Genomic DNA, 26,604 nt, shown 5'->3' with positions numbered 1-26,604 from the left:
TACAAAATTTCAAAAATACTTTATTTTTTTCTTTTTCTATTATTTTTGTCTTATTTTAGAGATTTTGTTAGATATCCCAAAAAATATCCCAATTGCCAATAATGTTCCTATTTTCCACCATAATATCAAGGTTCTAATCATGACTTCGATAAAATTCTTTTTCCATTAACTGTTTGAAGATGAAGCCTACTAATACAGAAAAATATAGAGTTATTTAAAATTACATAAAATAAAAGATATATATGAATCTCAACAGATTAATTCTTTCATGTTTCTAGCTCAAAAAGGCAGGTCAATTTAAAAGCCACTGTGCATTAGAAATTTTGCTGAATGTAAAGTAAATCCTACAGATGGAGGGTTCTAACTACCAATACCTTACATTTAGACAATTTTACAACAACGCATTTCATTTTATGTTTTCCTCTGTGATTCGAAATTAATAATTTGTATGTGTAACAGTTTTGAAGCAATCAAGCAGTAAAAATTTAATATGCTAAAATATTTTAGCTGTTAAACAAGTTTTAAATATTTAATTCAGTACAAATAATAACAATAAAAAGCCATTGACAAATACAAATTGAATTTATTGTAGAAAAAAAAGTGAGCAAATATGTGAGTGAGTCATCAACCATCTCCAAATATTATTGAGATGTTTTAATGTAGGAAATCACAGCAACTGTTCATATATTCTTTTTCATTTTTATTTTTTTTTTTTTTACAAAAGTCAACAATTAATTAACTTTTGCGGAATATTGAAACAGAATGTCAAAATTTAAAAATATATTTATAAAGAAAAATCTCATTAAATAATATAAATTACTTTGTCTTTTTTAATGGATATAACTCATAGAAAAACTTTACTTTTGAATTTTCCATAATCACCAATAGTTGATGTGATATATATATGTGTTGCAATATTAAGATTTTTAATTACTAATGGAAATTCAAATAAGGGATCAGATCTCAAAATAGGTGTAAAAACATTAAAACATGCAAAAAAACTAATATACAATACTGATAACAAACAGCTTGACTAGATTGTTAATATTACTGAATAAATACTGTAGAAAATTATGAAAACCAAAAATAGTACATATTAGAAGTGTTAAATATCTTGAATACTGGTGCTACAAGAGAATTTTTTTCTATTAAGAACATTTTGTATGCCATATTCAGTACATGCATATTCTAAAATGAGCCATAGATTGGAGGCTGGGTTCACAACCTGCTTTTGATTCCTATTTTAATCATTTCACTTCACACTAATGACACATGTCTGGATATTCTTGTTAGGCTGACTTACACAAAGTCTTCAGCATTGTCTTAGATAAAAAATAAAAAAACACTCTAAAATATACAAATCTAGAATCCAAAGGTACTGGAGGTTGTCTGCATCATCAAAAATTAATCCATATGAGTTCAAGAAGTTGATTGCCATGTTAAGTGAAAGACTGCTCTTTCAAGCATTCTTTATATATATATATATATATATATATATATATATATATTATACCTTCAAAACCTGTTACTTTTTTTGATATGTAATAAATATGGTACCTAAACATTTATTTACTCTATTTTATTATGGCGTGATGAGATCAACCAATTATTTTATCATGGATTTATGATTTATGTCGATGTTGAATGCTGAAAATATTTTAATGTTGTACATTACAGTTTTATTTATTTAAGATATATTACTGAAAGTAACTTCGGGAATAGTTTTTAACAGAGAAGATGAGGTCAAAGAAAGTCTTGAAATGATACTGGATTTAGGAATATTACTGTTCCAAACTAAACAAGAAGGACTAATAAGAAAATAAGAAAAATCTTTAATAAGAAACAATTAAACTAAAACACAGCCTTGGTTTATACATACATACATATAATTTTGTAATTCTTTCTTGTATTCTATTGAATGTTAGGCTAAAAATGTCTATGTGAAACACTGAAAGAAATGGAATTATTTCCTTTTAAAGCTTACAAAAAGGGGTCTTCAAACACATCATTTAGTTGTTATGTCTTTCAGATTGCTTGCAGTGGGGAGAGAGAAATTTTTGTAAAGAATGGAAAGCAAGCCATTATATTGATGGTAAAACCAGAGTTATGTTCACTCAATAGGTAATCATTAAAGAATCAACAGACCATTTTTTTAATAGATGAAATAAATTTCATAAATGGTATTTCATAAATAAAAGTTTAAAATTATAAACAAACAATAAATAGTGATAGACATTCTGACTTAACAAATGACCATCATGAGCAGTAACAAACGATGAAAGGCAAATAATTTACAAACATCAACCCCATCCAACCTGACAAGTTAGTGCTCATACTGGACTAAAAGCTAAAAGGCTTGAAAAGTATCTTCAGTTTAGAATAAAAAATATTGAATACACAAAATGCAAGAAAAGATATTTCAAGTAATATCATGTCCCTTCTTAAGACTTTTAAGAAGCCTTATATCTCAAGCACAAGAGAAAAAAACATGAAAAATGTGCACAGATTTGTAGAAAACCTAAAGTACAAGAATTCTGAAAATTACATGAGTATTTCAAAAGCAACTCTGAAACAATATCTTTAAAGAAAGTTACTGGTCTGTTCAACTACTAATTTAAATGTTTTAGTTCATATCATTAAAGGAGAAAGGAGTAATTTTTAAAATAATTAAAAGGCAAAAAACAAAAGTTGGTGCAAAGCTAGATTGACTGCAACAATCAAACATAAGTGACCTCATTACCAGTAAATGGAAACATTTTTCGATAGAATGTTAAAGTAGAAAATGAAAGGCATCAACTGGAAGATACAAAAAATACAGGCTGAAGTTGGAACAGATATTCATGCAAAGAAAGAGGTTGGCTGGCTAGCAGTACAGCCATGTGTACATTATAGCATAAAGAATAGATTTTGATAAAGGCAGAAATGCTTCCTAGTATAACAGCAAGCAATATATCATTTAAGGCACCATCTTAAATGTAATCTATTTAAGAATGACTGTCAAAATAAAACATTTCAGTTATGGAATCATCCTCGTAAAAAAAAAAGCTAATATAACCACAATATTGTTGAAGGTTCTAAGGTAAGATATCATTTATTTTCTACACAAATAAGGTTTTCATATCTGATATACAAATCCACCTTCAATGATAATTTACAGAATTAAAAAAAAAAGTGTTGCTGCAAGAAGACATTAGTGAATTATACAACTCATAAATTAGAGCCTTTTAACACCTTAAGGTTCTTATAAGGTTCAACACCAGTCATCATTATCAGTAGATATATTATTACAGGGCAGAAAATATCTGAATGCTATCAAAGTTATAAAATACAAAGAAAATTTAGCTAAACAGTTAAACAAAAGGAAGCACGTTCAATCCTTATTCAAAAATTTATTTCATTTAACAAAGTGCTTCCATTTTATTATAAGCTGCCTATAATTTAAATGACAATAACACGATAGAAAATATCAACAAAAGAGTTACTTGGTTGATATTTAATAAATCAAAAAATTTCTCGGTACAATGATTCAGTTATAGTATACTCCAAATAGATAGCCATCAATTTACCTATTTTTTTCAACTATTTATAATATAATAATAAGGAATCAAAATGTAATTAACATTGTAATTAATTTCAGATCTTAACAATAAAGATCTGTATGCCATATGTTTCAGAATACTCAGCAGATTCATCCAACTTCTTAATTATAAGTCATACCATTATATATAAAAAAAAAATAGCTTCAAATTTTTTTGTGAGATTAATACGCAGTTACCCAATAGCTATTTAAGAAAACTTTGGATGAAAATCACAATGTAGTAAAAACTCCCAATACAACTGATGCTAAGATTTAAATCATTATTTCACTCTCTGATTCAACAAAGCATTCTTTGGAAGTACTTAATTATTACACCAAGTGGATTTCTCAATTTTCAGAGAATACTAAATTTCTTCAATTCAGAGCCAAAAAAGTAAAATACATGAAATTTTACTTACATCTATTAGAGATGAAATAACATTTCATGTAGAAACAGATGATTCTCAAACTATCTCATGAATATTTTTACATCGAAAAATTACCTGTCACCTTTTTCTTAAAAACACCAACAACTAATGAATGTAATTTTTCAAACACAAGGAAAGAAACCTTTGCTAAAGTCAATTTTATTTTCAAAGGTGAAAAAATGTCTTACTTGGACATTACCTACTGCATACAGATAAACAGGTCATTTCATATATTTTTCACAAACTGATAAGATACTGAGATGATAATGATCATGATAATAAATATACTATTGTTTAAAGTGTCAAGCTAAATATGCTCCTACTAGTTGAGTTGATGTCTAATCAACTCATGTCATTAGATAAATTACTAATTGTTTGGACTTTTTGGAGAAAGCTGTGTTTTATTTCTTCAAAATCCTTCCTTATTTACATGACTATGATGTCAAACAAACCTGTACAAAGTATTATATTTGTGCTCTTTTAAAATCATGCTTCTCTCATCATACAATTCTTTGATAAAAGCTACACAATGTGTTAAGTTAGCATTTATTTAAAAGGTCATTTGCCATCTAATACCTCAAAACAAATAACTATTTGTTGTTATTACTGAACTTTTTTCTTTTTCAAAACATCCATTTGTTTTCCTTTGTAAAGATTTGAGCGCAACAATAGTTATGACTTTCTTCACTATTCTCTCTCTTTTTTCATGGAACTCCTGTGTAATCTTACAATTTGATAATTAAAAAATAATTCAATTTTTCAGATGCCACCATCACCTTACCCTTAAATAAGAAGTAATCAGGTTGAACAATTAAATAATACACTAAGGGAACATTAAACTTGATTATGAAATTAAAAAAAAACTTAAGCATAAAACATTACTGGAAGATGTGCATTCAATCATATTCAATCATTCCCAGTCTAACAAAATACATCATTCTAAAGAAACTCATTAAGCAGAAAAGCTTTAATAGACTTCCTCAATAAAAAAAGTTTGGGATTTTATTTTGCTGTTATAGCTTGTCAAGCAAATGTGATTCTTTTGCAAAAGTTGAACTAATGGATGTTCAACCTACACCTTACTACACAAAACAGTAAGGAATCTGCCATGAAACTTATAACATTGGCCTGTTATCAATAGCAACAACTGCAAATAAATTTTCTCATAATGAAAATTTAATGGTGAATGCAAAGATGAAGAGATTTATCATACAAAGGAGTTGACAGGAGGAAATCCTTACAGTCCATCATAAATCCAAGTAACAGATAACATTAAATCATTAACCCTCTAGCATTTAGATTATTCTGTTAAATATAATGCTTATTTATTAACACTGTTTTGAATTAATCATGCATTAGCTTGTTGCTTTTGGATTTCGATGATATGATAACATATTTTTAGAATGACATAGTTGGATAAGTATGAGGATCCAGATCTGGTTGGTTCAAACATAAAACAAGAATATTTAGGCTGGATATGGCTGGTTTAAATGCTAAAGGGATAAGGTACTGATGTTCAACAATGGAACTAACAAGGATGAGGATACTAATGCATGCATGCAAAACTTAAAACAGCAAAGATCTTGCAATGAAAAATTAAAATAATAAAAAGACAATAACGTTGAAATCAAAAAGGAAAATGAAAGTGATAATGTATCTCTATCAACATCACAAATCAGACATGCCTTTCAGATATTATCAACAATCTTCTTATTGATTGTTTAATACTTGGTTGACCTAAAAGTTACATAATTTGCATTCACACACATTCACACATGCATACATTTCTGTATAGTTATGTACACAAAAGAACACTTATGAGCATGTGTGTGCTAACATAAATACCGATGCATTGACATACATTTGTTATGTTTTGAACTAGCTAGTTGCATACTACTTCTGCCCTGGCTCAACTGATACAGCTATCTCTCCCATTTATATCACCTTTACTATGTCTTAACCCCTTAGCCCAATCTTTCCTCCCAAGAATATTTATCTTTCAAAATTCCTTCCCCACCCATATTTCTCCTGCAGATGTCAACTTACAACAGTTCAAGATGAATGTAAACTATATTGATTTCCCTATCCCAGAAAGCCTGCAAAAACCATTGGCATGGCCCCTCCAGTCTAAAGCCATAAGAAATTTATAATTTCTTAACCAAATAAAATATACTGCTGGCGTTTTTCAATTTTTTGAATCTGCTTTGTGTGTGTGCATGCATACACACACACATATATATATCAGTGGGTATTGTAGCAAGACTCAAAAATGTGCATAAAAGTTTATAGGCTTTTAATGATTTTCCAAAATTCAAAGAGAATAATAATAAGTATGTTAGTTTCTTTCTTATACAGAGTTATATTCCACATTAGTTACTTCTGATTGCTTTAACTTAATTGAAAGACTTTGCAATTAATAAAGAAGCTTGTTTGAATATTTTTACAATAAAATCTCAAACTAGCAAGACAGGAGCAATTCACAATTTTCATTTTTTACAAGATCCTCAAAGTTAACTTTTTTGATGATATTAGTTTCCATTAGATATGTAGTTTTAATCTTTTTTCCTTTTTACCAGCCACAAAGACTAATTTTTGAGAGATAATATAATTAAGAATTAACCCCAGTATATTATCAATATTTATTTCAGCAGCCTTCAAGGGACAAATGCTAAATTCAGCCAAAAGCAAGATATAAACACAGAACAGAGTAGCAAAACTAAATATGCTAACACATTTTAACCAACGCTATTATTCCAGTCATTTACAACATTGATGTATTTCAATAAAACTTTTTTTCATTTCCATAAAATTCACAGCTTATTATTTGGCAATAAATTAATTTCCATTTTGCCCTTTCAAACATTAAGCACCTTCCAATAAAATTACTGCTTTAATTAATTACAATGTTAACTTTATAACCATCTTGCCCAAAGCAATAAAAAATAACAAAACAGACAACTTTCCACAAACAATTAAAACCAAGTAACTAACTAGTTAGGAAAACCAAAAGTAAAATAAAATAAAATAAAGTATTTTTAAAATATAATTGGCTACCAAGATGATCTGCAAGGTTGCTTCAATTTTTTCAAAAATTCCATATTAGGGAACAATACAAATACTACTAGAAGAGGAACACAATTTTCTGTAAATTTGTACAGTTATTCAAAAGGAAATCAACAGCTTAACTAAACAATCACTAAGTAGATTTGCCAACATAAGCAAATAAATATCTAGAATCAACTCATTGATTATTAAACTATTTCCAGTATATAACAACAAACTATTACTAATGTAGAAACATTGCTGAGTAGTTAATAATTTTGCCTCTCACTCCTGAGGTTCTGGATTCTTTAACTGCAGGCAAATGTCAACTACTATAATTTCGGGACAACCCAAGCCTTGACAGTGATACTGGATTGACAGAAACTGCATGGGAACCTGTCAAATGGACTTTCAAAGACTCAGCTTTGTCACACAATGTTATGCAGAGTCTACCTGAAGAACACACTCAGGGTATAAGTGACTGAGGTATATTCGGCCACTTACACAATAATACACAAAGTAGTTCTATTGATTGAACAATTGGAAACCTTGTTCATCAAAACACACCCAAAAGTCATTTGTTCACCAATCCTTAAATCATATTTAACCATTTTCTTCTCTTCATTAAGTGTCATATGAATATATATTTTATTTCTTATTTTCATTTGAGACCAAACAGTTAACTTTCCATTTAGCTGTAAAATGCATAAAGTTGCTTCACTGCATCCTTATGTAGAAATTTAGTTCAAGAGAAACTATGCATTAAAGAATTTCAAAAAAGGAAATGAAAATATTTTTTCTAGCAAGTTATAAGGACTGAAGATGAAAGCCCTTCTTTATTGTTTCCAGGACTTCATAAGTCTTGGATAATAAAAGTATACAGACGCAAAGTCTGAATTGAAAATTATAGACAAATGTGACATAGGACAGTGTCTATTACACTTACTTCAAAACACTCTCCTTAACAAAACTGAAGCAAAATAACATTAAATAGGAGAGCTTCAAGAAGAAAAGTGATGTCAGGGCTTTGCATACAATTCGTTAATCAATTGGGACTATTTGAGAAAAAAATTATGGTGATTCTTTCATCACTATTTTGTTAAGTACAGTGAAGGCTACACTTTGCTGATGAGATCGTAAGAGCATGTCCGGAGTTATTTCCTGTACTTGCAAAAAACATCTAAATAACACTAGTCATTAACTAATATCGTTTTTTTTTCTTCATAATTATTCGATACAATTATTTCTATTTAGCTTTTGAATGCTCCTTGCATTAAATATGTACACTGTAACTTAATGCTATTGAGAAAGTTCACTGATAAATCATTAGAAAACAGAATAGTCACAAAATGGTGGAAATGCAATAAAAAAAATTGTGTAATGATGTGAAAGAAAAACAAAGTGGACTTACAGAGAAGGAAGCTAAGTAAAAAAATAAAAAAGAAGGATTGTAATAAAGTAATAGAAGGGAATTCAAACTATAATTGTTGCTAAGCCAGAAGTTGTCACTATCTACTTGAAGACCTAGACTGTTCCATGAGAGGACTGGAGAAAATTGAAGCTATAATGGCTGCTAATGTAAGTTACCATCATCTACTGGTGCTACCTCCAAGACCTAGACTGTTCTGAGATGCCAAAGCTTTGTTGGAGTTCTTTTCAGCATGATAAATTCGAGAAACTTGTAGCAAGACAGGACCTGTTTCAGCATCACTCAACCATTGATTTGCTGTCAAAGGACTCTCTAGCATCAAAATGAATGCTGTAACAAAATAAATAACAACAATAATTAATAGATCTAATAAAATCTGAAATTAAGAATAGAAAAAACAATAGCAATATTTCATTTCTCATAAAAAGGCAACAACTTCCCTTTTCAACTAAATGCTATACATGCAAAATACAGATTCTCCCCACCCATTTCCTTAAAATCAAAAGAAATTAGCGATGAGCTGTGTTGGCGAAAATCAGCGAATACAGTTTTAAAAATAAAATAAATTCATGTGTTATGAAAAGAGCTGAATTCTAAAATTTCAGGAAGAGGCTTTTGCTGAAGGAATGAGATGGCTGCAAGAAGAGTTTAAGAAAAGAGTAAGGGGAGCTGACCAAGTCACAGGTTAGAGTAATAAAGCAAAAATAAATGGGAGGAATTAAAAAGATGTTTACCTATACAAGCACAACAAAACACATTATCTTTTTAACAGCCACTTTTTCATGTTTGCTTGAGTTGGTCAGAATTTGTTGAGGTAGATGCCCTTCCTGTCACCAACCCTCACCTGTTTCCAAGTAAAGTTATATTTTCCCCTTGGCTAGCCATGTCTGGAAATGAATTGACATTGCTTGTATGACAGTAACGCTCATTTACTTCTGTCATATAATGTCAAGACAAGGCAACACTAACACTCTTGCTCATACATACATACATACATTTGAGCTTCATTCAGTTTCCATCAACCAAATCCACTCACAAGGCCTTGGTTGTCCTATGGCTGTAGTACCATGAAATGGAACTGAACCCAGAACCATATGATTCAGAAGCAAGCTTTTCAGTTACACAGTTACACCTGTACTTATGCAAATTAGTTGGCTAAAAGTGAAAAAAACAAAGATACAGAATAGTAAGTTATACATTACCAACCACTTTGACTGCACCTACACCAACTTCATTTGCTGTATATAAAGGACATTCTTGAACATCCTCTTAGTATCTACAACAACAGTCAAGGAATTGCCAAACCTGTGGCCTGCATTTCTATTTATCAAGCTGCTCTACAGAACCACCTCTCATTACGTAATATTCCCTTATATCAGGGATCATTTCTCATACAGGCAAACAAAGAAAATGTTTCTTACACTAGCATCAACAAATTTTCTCTCTCTCTACCCACCTCTCCTCACCATTTACTTTTTGTTTCTAGAAGCCATGTTGCCATTTAAAACTCTATCTTTGTTCTGGAGAGTATGTGCTCACATGTTTTTGTCTTGACCATTGAACATTCTCATGTTGTTCACTTCTCTTCTTTAATCAACACAAACTTACTCAATTTTGTAAACTTTATTGACAAATAAACATGACTGTAACATTTGAAAATTAATGAAAAAAATAAACAAACATTGTAAATAAATAATAATGGATAAATAAATATGTTGGATTAAAACTATAATTTTATGCAGCATAAAACCAAAAGGTATTTGAAAAATCCATTTTTAGGACCAGTATATATTCAGTGAAGAAAGATATAGTTGTGCAGATAGTACAAAATTAACTTGATTACTTTTTTTTGTGGGTCACAAAAACATAATTGTTGTTCATAAATAGACCTCTAATGAATATATATATTCCAGCCATGATCATCCAGGGATAGTTTTAGACACAGTCTTATTTAAGACAACATTATCCAAAATGTCTTCTTATTAACAGGGTAGATATAATCTAAAGGAGATGTGGATGCTAATTCAAGGTAGTTGAGCAGCCACACAGACTTAGGCATTCTGAATATGGTATCATGAAATAAGAAAAAAATAAGTTGTAGTAATTGTATTCGATAGCATAAAAGATGCATTGGCATATTAGATGCACCCCAGTTTTAATAGCACATATTCAGGATAAAAAATGTTTTTAATGTTTTAAAGTTTGTGGGAGGCTTAACTTTACATATAGGACTCAGGGATGATTACTTTTTCAGACATTTTTTTAAGTGCCTCATTTGCCATCAAATATGATAATAAGCACATAAAATAACTTATTAACAAAAGACTTACCTAATAAACATCTTGGATTATTCAGTCCCACTTGAATTATTGGATTTGACATAATGGCTTTATAGATTGGACCATTGACATCAAGTCCTTCATCAACATCACTTGGGACAGTCTTGCGATCACCTAGCAACCATTCACACTAAAGAAATACAGGGAAAAAATGTTTTTTTAATTTTTAAATCCTTCATGACTGTCATCACAACATCTCTCAGTATCACCCAGGCATATTTTTATAACTTACATACAGTAGACCAACTAAACATTAACTCAGCTCTTTACCAATATATATACTTGAGTTAACACCTTCAGCTGAATAACAGTAATAAAACAATATAATTTAAAGTTTGGTAGTTTTTTTATGCTGATATATATTAGATGAGTTCGAAAATTTAGATAATTTAGTAATTAGTAAGATTGATTACTTAAGGTAGAGGACTACTATAATATAGTTATTTCTGAAAGAAAAACACTATTCTATTGTCATTTACTTTATCTAATTAGATAAATTTGCAAAGACATCAATCCATGTAAATATCTACCCCAACAACATATGAAAATTTTCAAACTGGTTAATATTTGCATGGAATCTGACATATAATCTTTACATATCCATTTGTTTATATATTTATTAGTAAGTAGTTTTTCAAACAAGAGTACCCAAGACATTGAATGTAGGAATGTATATAAGGTCAATTCAACATGTGCAACCATTAATCCAGACACCTTTTTACCTCTCCTCATTCCTTTCTGCAGAAGAATGTATGCTCAAAATGTCAAAGACTTTTTTCCATTTTTCCTAAGCATCAAACTAATACACCCTGTTTGTTGTTCCCTTACCTATCTCAGTCTTTTGTATCATTTTGAACCATATATATATATATATATATATATATATATATATATATATATATATATATATATATATATATATAATGTAGTAAATAAATATTCGATGCATCTAATTTGTTTATCTGTATAATTGCCTACATACCCACTCAACTTGGTCCCTCTTATAGCCTTTCTTTACCTTGTGGAATGATCCCTTGTAAAGACATCAGAGTCTAAGTTTGAATCTTTTGAGCTACTAAGTGTCTTCTACACAAAGAATCTCTAGTTCTCATCTGTGAACTATACACCTATTAGTTGGCTGAGCACTACATATAGATAACACTCATTGATAAGCAACTCTTGGGTACATCTATAAAGAATATTCCAATCCCACTGAGGGATCTCTACATTGATCTCTTACTACAGAAAACAAACGACTTCATCACTCAAATGAGGTGAAAAGCTCTCTACTATGACCAAAAATCCAATAATACAGCTAACTCTCCATATTTAATTATTCCACCTGTCATTTGTACTCTGTGTCAGTTGGACTTATTAATATAAATATTTATATTATTTATACTTAAAAATTCATCATCTGAAAGATTCCACCTTTCTCGTTTTACATGTATACATACTCTTTTACTCTTTTACTTGTTTCAGTCATTTGACTGCAGCCATGCTGGAGCACCGCCTTTAGTCGAGCAAATCGACCCCAGGACTTATTCTTTGTAAGCCTAGTACTTATTCTATCGGTCTCTTTTGCCGAACCGCTAAGTTACGGGGACGTAAACACACCAGCATCGGTTGTCAAGTAAAGTTGGGGGGGACAAACATATACACACACATACATATATATACATATATACGACAGGCTTCTTTCAGTTTCCGTCTACCAAATCCACTCACAAGGCTTTGGTCGGCCCGAGGTTATAGTAGAAGACACTTGCCCAAGGTGCCAAGCAGTGGGACTGAACCCAGAACCATGTGGTTGGTAAGCAAGCTACTTACCACACATATTTTGTATTTCATACCCAAACTAATATATTTAATATATTTGATGTATCTAATTACACACACACACGTGTGTGTTTATATGTGTGTGTCCCAAAAAATGTATACACACTTTAAAAGCTAAAAACTCAATTTTCTTTTCTTTGATATAGAAATAATGAAGAGACCTGGACTAAACCTTTGAACAAAGGAAATTTGTCCTAAAGTGCTACTGGAAGTTTGAAAATGCAGCTGAAGTGCAAAAACAATTTAGAAATGAGTTTCAAACTGATCCTCCTATGTGACTTACCATCACAAGAAATGTTCTGGATGACTGCAAGAAAAGTCCCAGAAAGCAAAAAAGGGTACTGGAAACGTATTTCGTCAGAGTTCAAGAAAATCTGTGCAGCAAGTAAGCTGTCAGATACAAATTTCAAAATCAAGCACCCATTACATTTAAAGCACTCTCATTGGAAAAGTTACATTCCAGGAATAGACCATAATCTCAAAGATGAACCAAACCAGAGAGTGGAGTTTTGTGAATGGTACATATGTAATCTATAACAAAAGTCTGCTCATTACAATAACTTTGCTCTAAGTTATCTTCAGCTCACTCTTGTTTTTATATTATCCATAAACATTACATATTTTAAAATCAAATATAAACTTACAGCTGTATCTTGATTATTACCAGCCACACGGAGAGCACTGATAGCCTCAGATTCTTCAAAACCCATTTCCATTAATGTGAGCAGAGCCTGTCAAAATAGAATATAAAACCTTCATTCTTAACTATATTTAGTGGGTGAATGAATGAGTGATCTTCCAAGCCCATCTTACTTTGTAGTAAAGGATGTAAGAAGAGAGAGAAAATGACAAAGTGGGTGTTAAAATAGGAAGTTTAGCATGTGAAACTGAGCTAACATACAAATGAATGTGTGAATTAATTAATGAAAAATGAAAAAAAAAAGCAATTTTAAAATAAAAGTAATCTCAACCTTTTTCTCCATCAATAAGAAATGTACATTCAGTCAATGCCAGTATCACTAACTTATTTACTATGCAACAAAGAAAAGAGTATCCTAAACATCTTTTAAAATTAGCTTCATTAGATAAAAGAGTATAAGTTCTGTCAGAAGGATTATCATATAACTAGTTCAGAAATGATAACTGAAAACAATATAGCTTTGAAACCTGCTTTTAATAATTCAAACTTTGGGATACTAAAACTCCTATTTTAGAACTCTAGAAAAACTGACATGTATTTTTAATCAAACTGCTTTCTAAAATTATTTGAAGTATGATATTTTAATTTCAATAATGACAATAGAACATTTAGTGAAAGCAAAGCTCAAAATTTAATGAATGAATATTTTAATAAATGAAGTATTTAAATACTAGCTTCAGGACAAAAATCCTATGTATTTAGCTTCAACATTGCACCATGACTCTCTCACTTGGGTGATATGAGTGATTTAGCTAACTCTATTTGCCTAAAGCGTTATGCTTTATTAAGAACATTAAGACAACTACCCTAGATAATGAAACATATTGGTAACTCACCCTCGGATTTGGACGGAATTCTCTCTTTTTGAACCGTTTCAAAGAATTTATTAGACTATTTGCTTTTGCTGATTGGTTGGGGGTAGCAGCAGTGGCCCCTTCCTATGTAAGAAAACAAAGAATGCAATTTTCTACTAACATTCATTTATTCAATATTATTGTTGAAGAAAAAAAAATTTTAAGATATCAAATTTTAAATTGTAAACAGTGAGACTTTCTTGCTAATGGTGATGATGAGAACAATGTTGTGAAATGGCTGTAAAAGGAATGCTTAGCTAATAACCTCATGGTTATCAAGTGAAATCATGTTACAGCCATAGATTTTGTGCCCCTTAACAAGAGACATAGTACTGCTTGTTAGAGTTTTGTCTGGGTGGCAAAAAATAGATGCCACACTAATTCATGGCTGAGTGGCTAGCAACAGGAAGGGCACATGGCAAAATAAATCAAATGTTTCAACAAATAAACCATCTCATCCATACATCTTTAAATATTTCTAACAGGCAACAATGACAATAGATTGTTATTTAACAATGTATACATTTCAAATAACTAAAACATACTGTTGTGTTCTATACCTGAGTCTAAAGAGCTAATATGTTTTAGGAAGTGGAAATCCCCAACTAAATGCAGCTTGGCAATGTAATACATTAATTACAATACTATGTACATCTGGTTCTTACTAATTGCTGTTTTTCAGTTTCTTCATTTTCTTCGTCTTCTTCATTACTTAGAGGAGTATCCGTATCAGAATTAGAGTTATGTGTAAGAAGCCACTCCATAGCTAGAAGGAAGTTCATCCTATAAAGAACATGCAAGAAATGTTTAGAAGTAGAGCTAACTCAAAAATTAGAGGACAGCATTCTAAAATGATCAAATAAGGAAAAAAAATTTCAGAATTTGAATATTTTGAAAAAATACATAGGAATAATACACAGAATTCTACAAAGATTTTGGAAACAAAAGTTATAATTTTAACATGAAGAAATTAAAATACTAAATTTATTGTTGATTTATCCAGGACTGAATGGTAAGTATATGTTTGCATTTTAAATATTACATTTTTATAATCTCTTTATTTGCATCACTTAAAATTAAGCATGTAATGTAGCTCAATATTCACAAGTGAATACAAATAATATAAAATAGCTTCAATGATTGTTCTAAACATTATTACTGCATATGAAACATTATCATAAGCTGTTTTTTAAAACACTAATGGCTGAAGCAAAGTCTACAGGCAAAAAATATCAATAATGATCAAATAAGATATAGCCAATACACTGGGAATGTAGGACTTCACTTCTTAGTTAAGGACACAACTTCATAAAAGATTTTGAATGTTGTAGAAAGGAGAATTAACATATCAACTAAATAATACAGTCACACTGAATGAAAGGATTGGGCAAACAAGCATTCTTTAAACCAGAACAAACATTCATTCAAACAAAGTGATACAAATTTCCACACAAAATAGAGTAGCAATATATAAAAATACTAAAAACCAACTTAAGCATTTCAGAAATGAATTGTACAAAAAGTCTTACTTGTTAAGGGCTAGAGCCTTACGTGCTCTGTCTTCTGGGAATCCCATGTCAGTTAGCTTCTTTACAGTGGTTTCATCCATTTTTGAGGCACAAGGTAGATATTGGTTACTGATTTCTAAAAGGAAAAGTAATAAACATCTTTACAGTTTCAATCAGTTAAAAGGTAATAGAAATAGTTTCAAATGTCACTTTAAGTTCATTTCTAGGTTTATACTGGCTTAAAGTTGAATTTCATAACTAATTAAAAATACTAACAAAAAAACTTTCATCACATTCATTTTTTCTTATAAGTAGATGAAAGTATGAGCCATTGGATATACAACTTTACTTGCATGTAATGCAGAGGACTGCTATACTGAAAAAATGGTGAGGTTTCATAGGCATCAGCATTAGAACAGACATGCAACAAGATTGAAAGACATTTACTGGGGGGTGGGTTGTATGTTGATAGGGGAAGATCAAAGAATGAAAATACATAATGAGGTGGGGCTCAAAATGATAGGATCATGAGGTGAAGTAATATCTCAACTTGTCAATCTGTTCAACACATATCATAATGGGAAAATAGATGTTAAAATAATAAATGATGATTATGACAATGACTTAGCATATTATTGCTGCAGCTTTTGCTTTTACAGTTGAAATTCTTAGTAATATAAAACCCTTAGCCACAAACTGAAAATGTCAATAATGTCTTGCCAAAAAGATATAACACAATGACTACAGCAAAGCTCAAATTTATGGTTATATAATCATTAATATATCAATAGTTTAGCCTCATATATACTGTGTAACTTTCAAGATCTGTATAAAAAGAACTAAAAATTACTTACCTTCAGCATGTCTAAAAATTTTTGATGCGTCTGGCTTTAGGCACAGAATTTTCTGAGATGCTTCAATCAAAGTAATTAATATCTTCCTAAATTCTGATTGAAACTGAAATTTTAAATAAAGAAAATACTAATTAGAAGTTGTCATAGATAAGTAGTTCTCAACCATTTTTTTCTTATAGATCCATTGATTCCTATTTTACTTGGGGGGGGGGACCCCAACAGCCACTCGATGTTTAAAAAATCCTATTATATGTTTATAATGAAATATTATTAGGGATTGTATTTAAAAAATGGTTGAAATATTGTATTGTAGAAGTATAACCAATTTATTTCACATAAATTTTATCAACAAATTCTTACATGGAACCCCAAGGGTTATGTGAATCACTGGTATAGGTGAACATATTAAGATTCTAGATATAAGTTAATAAACAATTAAGTTATGTCAATAAAATATACATATTAAGTAATTGAAGAGATGTCGTCAATACAAAACGTAATAGAAAATTAAAAGCTAACAAGAAATAATTTTATGACAAGGAAAAATCAAAATTAATCACTGACTAACAATGTTTGTTTTTGTTTTTATAGCAAATACATAATACATGTAAGCATGACTGTGTAGTTAAGAAATTCACTTTGCAACCACATGGTTTTCAGTCCTACTGCATGACACCTTGGCCAAATGTCTTCTATTATTGCCTACAAAGCCGCACGCGAGTGCACGCATGTGTGTGTGTGTATCGATGTTTACATTCTGTGATCATGAGCCATGGTCAATGTTTTCCGTTGACATTTCCCTGCCAGCAAATCCTTTGTGCTTTTGAAGACATACAGAATGAAAAACAATCTCGTTTGAAAAACAAGAGAGGGTTAGTGGCAAGAAGGCCATCCAGCTGTTAAATAAAGCTTCAACAATAAGTATTTATGTAACCCATGCTAATGATTGTAAAAATTATTGTAAAAATGGACAAATAAATGACAGTTCTGAACGTGTTCTGGTCTTATTACCTCATCAGAAGAGCACAGACTTCATTGAACTAGCCAAAGTAGTAATGAAAGAAATACCATGTAAATGTACAGGATGCATATATAAACGTACAAAATGTACAGGATGATACAAGGTCATAATATGCCATCATCATCATCATTTAACGCTTGTTTTCCATGCTGGCATGGATCAAACAGTTTGACAGGAGCTGGCCAGCTGAAGAACTGCCCAGACTCCATGTCTGTTTTGGCATGGTTTCTACAGCTGGATGACTTTCCTAATTCCAACCACTTAACAAGAGTGCACTGGATGCTTTTACACAGCACCGGCACAGCTGCTGTTTATGTGGCACCAGTATCCAGGTTTTTAATGCTTCCTGCATTGATAACATTAACTTAACAATAAGACTATAACATTATAGGTGCAGTCTATGTAAAACACCTCTGCAAAGAAACTTTCTTAAAACATGGCTTTATTACCTCATTAATGTTTTGACATAACAAACAGTATATAAGAAAAAGAAAAAGCATTATTTTTTAAATTTATTTCCAGCAATGAAAGCAAAAAATCTTACATCCCCTCCATTGGGAGGTTTATCAGTAGTCGGTTCCATATTACAAGGAGTCAATCCTGCAGTAGCTTTATTAACACTTTCAGAATTGGGGCCTTTACGTGATTCTTCTTTCTGTGAAAACAACAGAGAAAGTGGTTGAAATATTACCAATTATTACATGTTAGTGGCTCACCAAAATATGTGAATATATAATTCTAATTAAGATATTTCATAAGTAATGACATATGATTCATAGTAGCAGGACATTTCCAAAGGACTTCAAATGATTAGTTTTGTAACTGAAACAGAGGATCAATAAAACAGCCGGCAACAAAGCAGCAGAATAGATCCCAAGGGATGAAAGTCATGTATAGAAAAAAAGTGGATAAAGATGCAGGCATGGCTGTGTGGTAAGAAGCTTGCTCCCCAGCCAAATGGTTCCAGTCCAGTCCAGTTCCAATGCATGATACCTTGGGCAAGTGTCTTTTACTATAGCCTCAGACCAACCAAAGCCTTGTGAATGGATTTGGTTGACGGAAAGTGAAAAGAGCTAATCATGTATGTGTGTGTGTGTGTGTGTGTGCACAACTGTGTCTGCATTTATCCTCCAACCAGTGTTGGTGTGTTTACATCCCTGTCACTTAGCAGTTTGGCAAAAGTGACCAATAGAATAAGTACCAGGCTTTAAAAAAAAATAAGTCCTGGGGTTGATTTGATCGACTAAATTTCTTCCAGATGGTGCCCCAGCATGGCCACAGTCAAATGACTGAAACAAATAAAAGAATAAATGAGATATCAGGGAGCATATCTAAAAGCAAGATAAAAAGTGACATATCAGATATTCCTAAGTAGGAAAAATGTACAGTAGTGTTAGCCCTAAACTGAGAGCATGTGAGATTTGATGCACTTTTAATTAGAAGACAATATGTTAGAATACATAAAGAAATCTGCATTTGACATTATACACATTTGCCTTCAGTGATAATTGAAGCATAGATGAGTCACAAGACATAACTAGGAGTGGTTGCTGAATATAGAGTATAAATGGTATGGGGAGAACAAACAGATGTAGGTAGTAAAAAAAATAAAACCAAAACTATGAAATAAAATAAACTGCAGGATTGAGGTGCAAGTACAATACAGTGAACTTATCTATCCTATACTTACATGAAAAAAACCTAATAGAATAATCTTTTCTTCTATAGGCACAAGGCCTGAAATTTTGGTGGAGGGGGATAGTCTATTACATCAACCCCAATGCTTGACTGGTAGTTATCAATGCCAAAAGGATGAAAGACAAAATTAACCTTGGCAGGTTTTGAACTCAGAATGTGTAGACAGACAAAATGCTACTAAGCGTTTTGTCAGCTAGTAAAATAATGATGAAAAAAATAAAATCTACAATTTTATTAGTTGGTTGGAACTAGATTTGTAAGAAATTAAAATAATTATCCATAGCATCAGTAAAGGATTATAATTTTTTTTTTAATTCTAGCAGAAAATAGATCTCTTCTGATCTTGTTTGATAAATATTGCAATAATAATTACATAGTAAATGGTATATGAGTAACTGAAACAAGAATATAACAGATCTTGAATTGCAAAATCTATTTAGGTAAAGTTTCATAAATGTATTTGTGAGAATGTATGTGTGTTTTGCAAAGTCAAATAATGTGTCATAGGAAGTATTTCATTCATGTTTGTAAAGTAAAAAGTTTCCAACAGATAAAGAACAATGGTAAATAGACGTGTAGATGAGTTTTTAAACTAGTAAAAAATAACAGTCAGCAAATGATTTTATGTTTGGTTTAAAGTACTGCAAAATTGAAGTTTCTATACTACTGAGGCTAATCCATAGATAAATGTCTAGGGAGGGGCTAGAGCAAGAGGAAAATAAGATAGTTTACCTTTGGCTACCAGTGACATCAATGAGAGAGTTAGAGAGGAGCAATTTTACTTCTATTTAAATAGTCGAAAATGACTTGCAGACACTTATTGGCTAAAATAACACAGACATCTGTAGAACTTAAAAATGACATCTATATAAGGTTGTACAAATCTAATGACAGCACAAAAAGAAATGCATGCTTAAATAGAAAAAAATATTGTAAAATTAATTTATGATATGTAACAGTTCTATTTTTTAGGAATAGCAGCTAAATCTCCCTCAAATCACACCTTACCATCTTAATAAAGTCCTAAACACTATGTCTGAAAAAGAAGTAAGATAATCATAGTTGGAACATCTTTGATCATAAGTCTCCTCTCTCAAGGATGACCTGGAGCTAAACAACCATGAAGCATCTCATGGCCTAACTAAAAATAAATGGAGCTACCCATGCTTAACTTGTGATTTTGTGTTACAGCAAAGTCATCTTGCATTACATTCACCTACACCTGTAGTATAATTGACTATATCCACCTTAAAAGTTTGTAGTCTTGTGTCAATGTCAGAAATCAATGTAATTCTCATTGACTGCTCTGGACAAATATGAAACTTTCAAAGATTTGCCAAAATCAACCAACTTCTACTTTAAGCATACTGACATTCCAGAAAGAAGAAATACAAGTCAAAGACTGTAAACATAGTATTAATGTAACTCTTTCATAGTCCTAAACTGAAGTTTTTCCCAACACACACACACACACACACAAATTGTATGAATGCTGGCTAAGTTCTATAGATAACACAGACAATAAAATAAAATATAAGATATTCCAGACATATTTGAGCAGGTTGCAATGGTTTAGAAAAGGAATTTACAAATTACAGGCTAGGAAATTATATTTTAAAAATATACAAAAGTATCACTCACCTTGTCAGCTCCATCATAAACAAAAGGTGGCAACCGACGTTTCAGAATAATTATTTCATCTGCCAGAAAACAATAAAACAAAGATATAGAATTAATCTTAAACATCCTTTATGCACAACTCACAAAGAATTGTTTTTTTTAATATTTCTATTTCTCCATCCAGTTTACTACAGGGTTCGTGAAGTCAGATTCCATGTAACAAAGTTTTGAAGAAAATTCTAAGGCCATACCCACAGACAGCAAAATTTTTATCAGCTTTCCAATTTTATACGCTCATCAGTAGTTGAGCATATTTCTTTTCACTTTTGAGGAAATTCCAAAGATTTTTTTTCTTTTTCTAGTTTACTTTCTTTGGTTATACACACTACTGTAGCTAGGGGCGGTTCACCCTGAGCATCACTCTTAAAGGGGCGGCACTTTTGGGTCTGCTGTTTTTTGTGGGGTCTCGGAGCGGCAAACAGAAGGGCCCCCCCCCCCAGGCGGCACCCACTCTAGCTACGCTAGTGGTTATATATGTACTAAAGTAAGAGAAATTCAGAAACTGGTTTCGATACTAATTCCTAGGTACAAGCTTGGCTGTGTGGGAAGAAGTTTGCTTCCCAACCACACAGTTCTGGGTTCAGTCCCACTACATAATACCTTGAGCAAGTGCCTTGTGAATGGATTTGGCAGACAGAAGCTGAAAGAAGCCTGTAATACATATGTGTGTGTGTTTGTCCCCACCACCACTTGACAACTGGTGTTGGTATATGTCCCCATAACTTTGCAGTTTGACAAAAGAGACTGATAGAATAAGTACCAGCCTTTAAAAAATATGTACTGAAGTTGATTCATTTGACTAAAATTCTTCAAGGTGGTGCCCCAGCATAGTTGCAGTCAAATGACTGAAACAAGTAAAGGAATATTCACCACCATCATTTTAAACTATGCTTTTTAAAATATCTGCACTGCAATATATCACTACTTTCCTTTAGTCTCATATTTTCAACCAAATAACCTGAGATCCAGCCTCATTACTTCTATATTACTTCCTATATCTTCCTTAGTCCTTTGGAATTAGCAGCCAAAACTCTATCAAACCTCATCTGTGAGTTGAAAAAAAAATGAAAGAGTCCAGTCAATACACTTTGTTAAAAGATGGGAGGGCCACTGGTGAACATAAGTGTGCATTATCAAGGTTGAACAATAGAATCAACACATGACACATACCATGCGTTGTCTACTCACATCACATATCTGCAATACTACAGTCACCTCACCTTCACACATGCCTTTAATTACTCTCTCAATTATTTTTGCTTTGTAAATTCACAACATATTTCAAACTTTCTAAGAACAGTGTCAATGATATACATTTCTGGAATTTACAGTTTTACTTAGCTTTTCCTTCTTACGATCCAAGCAAACCTATTACCAATAATATAAGGAGTATGTGGAACTATATTATCTCCTGTGTGATTTCCTTATTTAAGATGCCATAGTATAATCAAGTTGACTACTATTTCTAACAAGTTGAAGCAACCAAGCATATAAGCTTCTTCATTATCCAGCTCTTTATGAAGTTGATAAAAATTGTACTTGAATATATATATTTAAAATGACACATAGCAATTTATTGTGTCTTCTGTTAGTCATCTTTCAGTCTACATTCCTTAATGGACAAGAGTTCATTTGTTCAAAGCAATACTAGATCTATATTTCCAGGGAAAATAACAACAATCTTTTTTAATTATATGAACAACACTTATTTTTATGCATAAGTGGTTACTGGTTGTAAGAATATCCAACTGTAAACAATGCAAAAATGTTTAAATTTGCAAGAATCAACTCATCCTACAATAGAAAACTGAAGAGAGGGAGATTAACTCCTGTAAAATTAGTTCTGTATATGCAAGGCAATACTTCCATAACCAGAGAGATGTGTATTACATGTGAAATGTTGTTCACTTAGAAATAAGGTTCAATGCAAGTGTATCGAGATGGTGACTGAACATCTAAGAGTTAGTAGTGGAAGATACCCATTAAACCTGGCACGATGTAGTCAAAAATGTATAACATTGTACCTATGGGGAGATGCTACAGGAATGAGATATAAAAATAGATGTAACTTATATCTGATTGAGAAATAGGTTTTGAATCGTTGATGATCATGTTAGCTTATCGGTTTATAATTAGTTTATTTATTTTGTTCTCGAAATTGCTATCAGTATGACAGATCCACAATCTGTTTTATTCTCGAGTCACATTTATATCAAAATACCTAAACTGTGTGACTAATGAATTAAATCTTCGAAATTTTGATTGAGCCAGTGTGTGCGTGTGCAGGTCTATATATGCATAAATTGCGATATTTATGCCTTTCTGAAAGTTTTAGCGACGACAGAAGCGAAACAGTTTCAGCTATATATATATAGATAGATAACATTGGTTAGTATGTTTACATTTGACAGCAACGATGCAAAACAATATTGTCGGTTCAATACTCGCTTGCGGCATTTAACAAACTCAATTTCACAATTTATTATATAGTTAATCAACCTGGATTGAAGTGCTGTAGCCTTTTTCCTGTTACACCCTCTCGATAAAACTTGCTTCACTTGCAAACTCTTCTTTAGTGAAAAATCTAGTCCTTAATTTATCACTGAACAGCATCAAGAAATTTTACTATTAATACTATTATGGTGAGCAATACCGGAGCTTAATGTTAGCATTTCAGTGCCAAATGCTAAACCACACAACTCATTAATTCACCTATCACCAACTTATTTTATCTTACAACATTTCTGGAACAAAACAGTATGCCCAAACTTTTCTTTCATAATAATGCCTTACCGAAACAACTCTACACATTCCTTCCTATAAATATTCAATGAACATTAACCAATTGAAACTGTTAATCGGTATTCTACCGTAACTTGAAGAGCTTGCTTTGAATAACCAGAAAAGAAAATCATTTCAAAAATTCCAATATTTACAAGTTACATACACAATAGCAACGGCAAATCGTTCGGCTAAACAAAAGTTTCGCGGACAGACATGTGTTAATTTGCTAAGAATGACGTTTAAATGAACTCAGTTTGAAATAATTGTGAAAATTAAGCTGGATCCATGTTGAGGTGGAGTGTGTGTCATAGTAAAATAACAAAATAACTTCTCACCGTTATCTCGAAGACCTTCTTGTTGCAATGTGGATTCCTCATTTAGAACCTTACCAGTTCGGACGAGTAAAACTTTGTGATAGAGAGAGACTTTCATGCTTTCCATTGGACTAAAAAGTTGGCTTAAAGAACGGATCTTTACCATATCTACCGTTAAATCTGGTCGAAATTCATCGATAATATCGACACCTTCCATATTAGTAATTCGAACCTTCATTGTTGAAGGTGAAAAGACTAACGTATCCGAGACAAACATTGAGATTTTGTCCGTCAATCGTCAAGTCTTAACGACGCTTCGAGAGACATGTCGTGTAGCTGAATTATTTCCCTTGTTACGAAACAACGCCCCCTATTCTAAACCTAACCCAACTCGAGGTGAATAACCTACAAAGACAATAAAAATCTGACGTTTCAAATACAGCTCTTCATCGGAGAATAAATACGTCCCTTACCTGGGGCTAATTTTTCTTATTTATTATGAGAAATACAAGTTTTGAAAAATTTCTGAAGAACTAACAACTAAGTGAAGTACAATAGTTACAATAGGGAGATTTAACTAGTTGGAAGGATAAGAAAATTTTTTTATTACATTGATAAAAGGTTTCACATTTAGAATAGAAGAAAGGGAAAAGATTAAGGTCCTACTTTCGAAGGGCATCAACAAAATATTTTTTCAAAAAATACCTGTTGTATTAGATTATTACCTGATCATAATTCCTTATATAGGATAAATATAAATGTCTGTTACATGAAAATGTTGGAATACTTACCATATAATTATGTATTAAAATAATTTTGGAGTTAAAAGTTTTAGAGAAAAGTTGATGAACCCACACGGTTTTGGGTCCAGTCCTACTGCATAGCATCTTAGGCAAGTGTCTTCAGCTAAAGTCCTGGACCGGCCCTAAACTTGTGAATGGATTTGGTAGATCAAAAACTAAAAGAAGCTTGTATCACTGTCATTTAAATTTTCTTTTCCATGCTGGAATAGATGGATAATTCCACAGGAACTGGCAAGTCAGAAGACTGCACCAAACCCTGCTACCTGCTTTAGTATGGTTTCTATGGCTGGATGCTCTTCCTAAATACCAATCACTTTACAGAGTGTATTGGGTGCTTTTTATGTAGCACCATATATATATATACTAGCTGATGTACCCAGTAATTCCCGGAAAAGCGGGGCTTATCCCTTGGTTCTATTCTCATAACTGCTTCGCTAATCCAATAATAACAATACAAAGTATGTAGCCCTTAAAATGGTTTTTGTGCATTTACAGAGAATACGAAACTGTCTTACACAGGATATCATTTTTAGAAATTCCCAATAAGTTATAAATACCAAATTGTGAAGTCACTTGTGTAATAACATGAAATTAGTTATTTGATAGTAAGAATTCAAATAAAGTAACCCCGAAAAGGGCTTTAATGCGTTCCCAGAGTATTATGAACATAGGAGGAAATACTAATAAGGTATTTATACTAAAATCGTGAAGCATGTTACATAATAACAGGCTAATCAGATATGAGATAATTACAATTCAAAGTAAATAACTCTGAAAAGGGCTTTTGTGCGTTCGCAGAGAATATTAGCTTCAGGGTTGCTAGTGTTGGTATATTCGTGAATAAGTCACTAACCGAAATAAGTGGATCTATTGTTTAGGAAAATACTATTTACTTGTTTAAGAATTGTACTGAATAAATTGGGAAAATAACTCTAACAGTTCAAATACTAAGAAATAAGCATACTCAATTTCATTTTTACCAAATAATTTAGGAAAATGAATGAGTTATTTCCCTTGGCTATATATGAGGATCCCTTCCAGAGGCGAATGGGTTATTTCCCTTGTTTTTTTAAATAAAATATATTAGATATATACAAGGATCCTTTCAGAGGCCCTATTATCGATTTTTTTCAACAATCTGATTATGCCATGAGGTTTCCAGACATGAGTTCTACTCACATGTCAAGTTTCATCAAAATCAATAAAATGATGTAGGAGGAGTTATCTAACAACTCCACAAACACACGCACAGACAGAATTTCCCACATATGTAGTATATATATGCTCCGCTGGATGTGTAATGTAAATGTGCATACCCGTCAGAGTGTAAGTATCTTGAGAGAAAAGCTGAACATAAGAAGCGTCAGTAGTGGTGTGCAAGAGAGACGATTGCGCTGGTTTGGCCATGTGGTGAGAATGAATGAGGATAGCTGCGTGAAAAAGTGCCACTCCCTGACAGTTGAGGGAACCCGTGAAAGAGGTAGGCCCAGGAAGACCTGGGCTGAGGTGGTGAGGCAAGACCTTCGAACATTGGGCCTCACCGAGGCGATGACTACTGACCGAGACCTTTGGAAATGTGCTGTGCGTGAGAAGACCCGGCAAGCCAAGTGAGATCGTTGCCAGTGCCCCTGGACTGGCTCTTGTGCGGGTGGCACATAAAAGACACCATTTCGAGCGTGGCCGTTTTCGTGCGGGTGACACGTAAAAGCACCCACTACACTCTCTGAGTGGTTG

At 31.9% G+C, this 26,604-nt stretch overlaps 1 protein-coding gene across 2 annotated transcripts; it reads right to left on the bottom strand.

Moving 5' to 3' along the window:
• Positions 1–2: 2 nt before the first annotated feature.
• On the bottom strand, positions 3–24,423 carry LOC106884356 (ubiquitin-associated domain-containing protein 1). 2 transcript variants are annotated; one of them, XM_014935699.2, is made up of 11 exons: positions 24,089–24,423; positions 20,931–20,989; positions 18,136–18,246; positions 16,571–16,673; positions 15,738–15,852; positions 14,874–14,991; positions 14,191–14,292; positions 13,299–13,385; positions 10,807–10,945; positions 8,635–8,806; positions 3–189 (listed from the first exon to the last, which is right to left on the bottom strand). In XM_014935699.2, the coding sequence occupies exons 1-10, from the start codon at positions 24,342–24,344 to the stop codon at positions 8,637–8,639; spliced, it is 1,260 nt and encodes a 419-aa protein (XP_014791185.1). In that variant the 5' UTR covers positions 24,345–24,423; the 3' UTR covers positions 3–189; positions 8,635–8,636. The 2 variants fall into 2 exon arrangements, with proteins under 2 accessions (XP_014791185.1, XP_014791186.1); XM_014935700.2 differs by having other exon boundaries at positions 3–186.
• Positions 24,424–26,604: the final 2,181 nt, after the last annotated feature.

Source organism: Octopus bimaculoides, chromosome 2 (genome assembly GCF_001194135.2).
Source record: "Octopus bimaculoides isolate UCB-OBI-ISO-001 chromosome 2, ASM119413v2, whole genome shotgun sequence".
Classification (NCBI taxonomy): Eukaryota; Metazoa; Mollusca; class Cephalopoda; order Octopoda; family Octopodidae; genus Octopus; species Octopus bimaculoides.
Note: the sequence above shows the minus strand (reverse complement) of the source record. Positions and strands in the feature narration are given on the sequence as shown.

Excerpts from the sequence above, each read along its gene's own strand:
- LOC106884356 (XM_014935699.2), bottom strand. The coding sequence starts at position 24,344 with ATGTTTGTCTCGGATACGTTAGTCTTTTCACCTTCAACAATGAAGGTT. Across the intron at positions 13,386-14,190 it reads AATTCCGTCCAAATCCGAGG|GCTCTGCTCACATTAATGGA; the intron begins GTGAGTTACCAA and ends CTATTTTGACAG. Across the intron at positions 8,807-10,806 it reads TAATCCAAGATGTTTATTAG|CATTCATTTTGATGCTAGAG; the intron begins GTAAGTCTTTTG and ends ATTTTGTTACAG.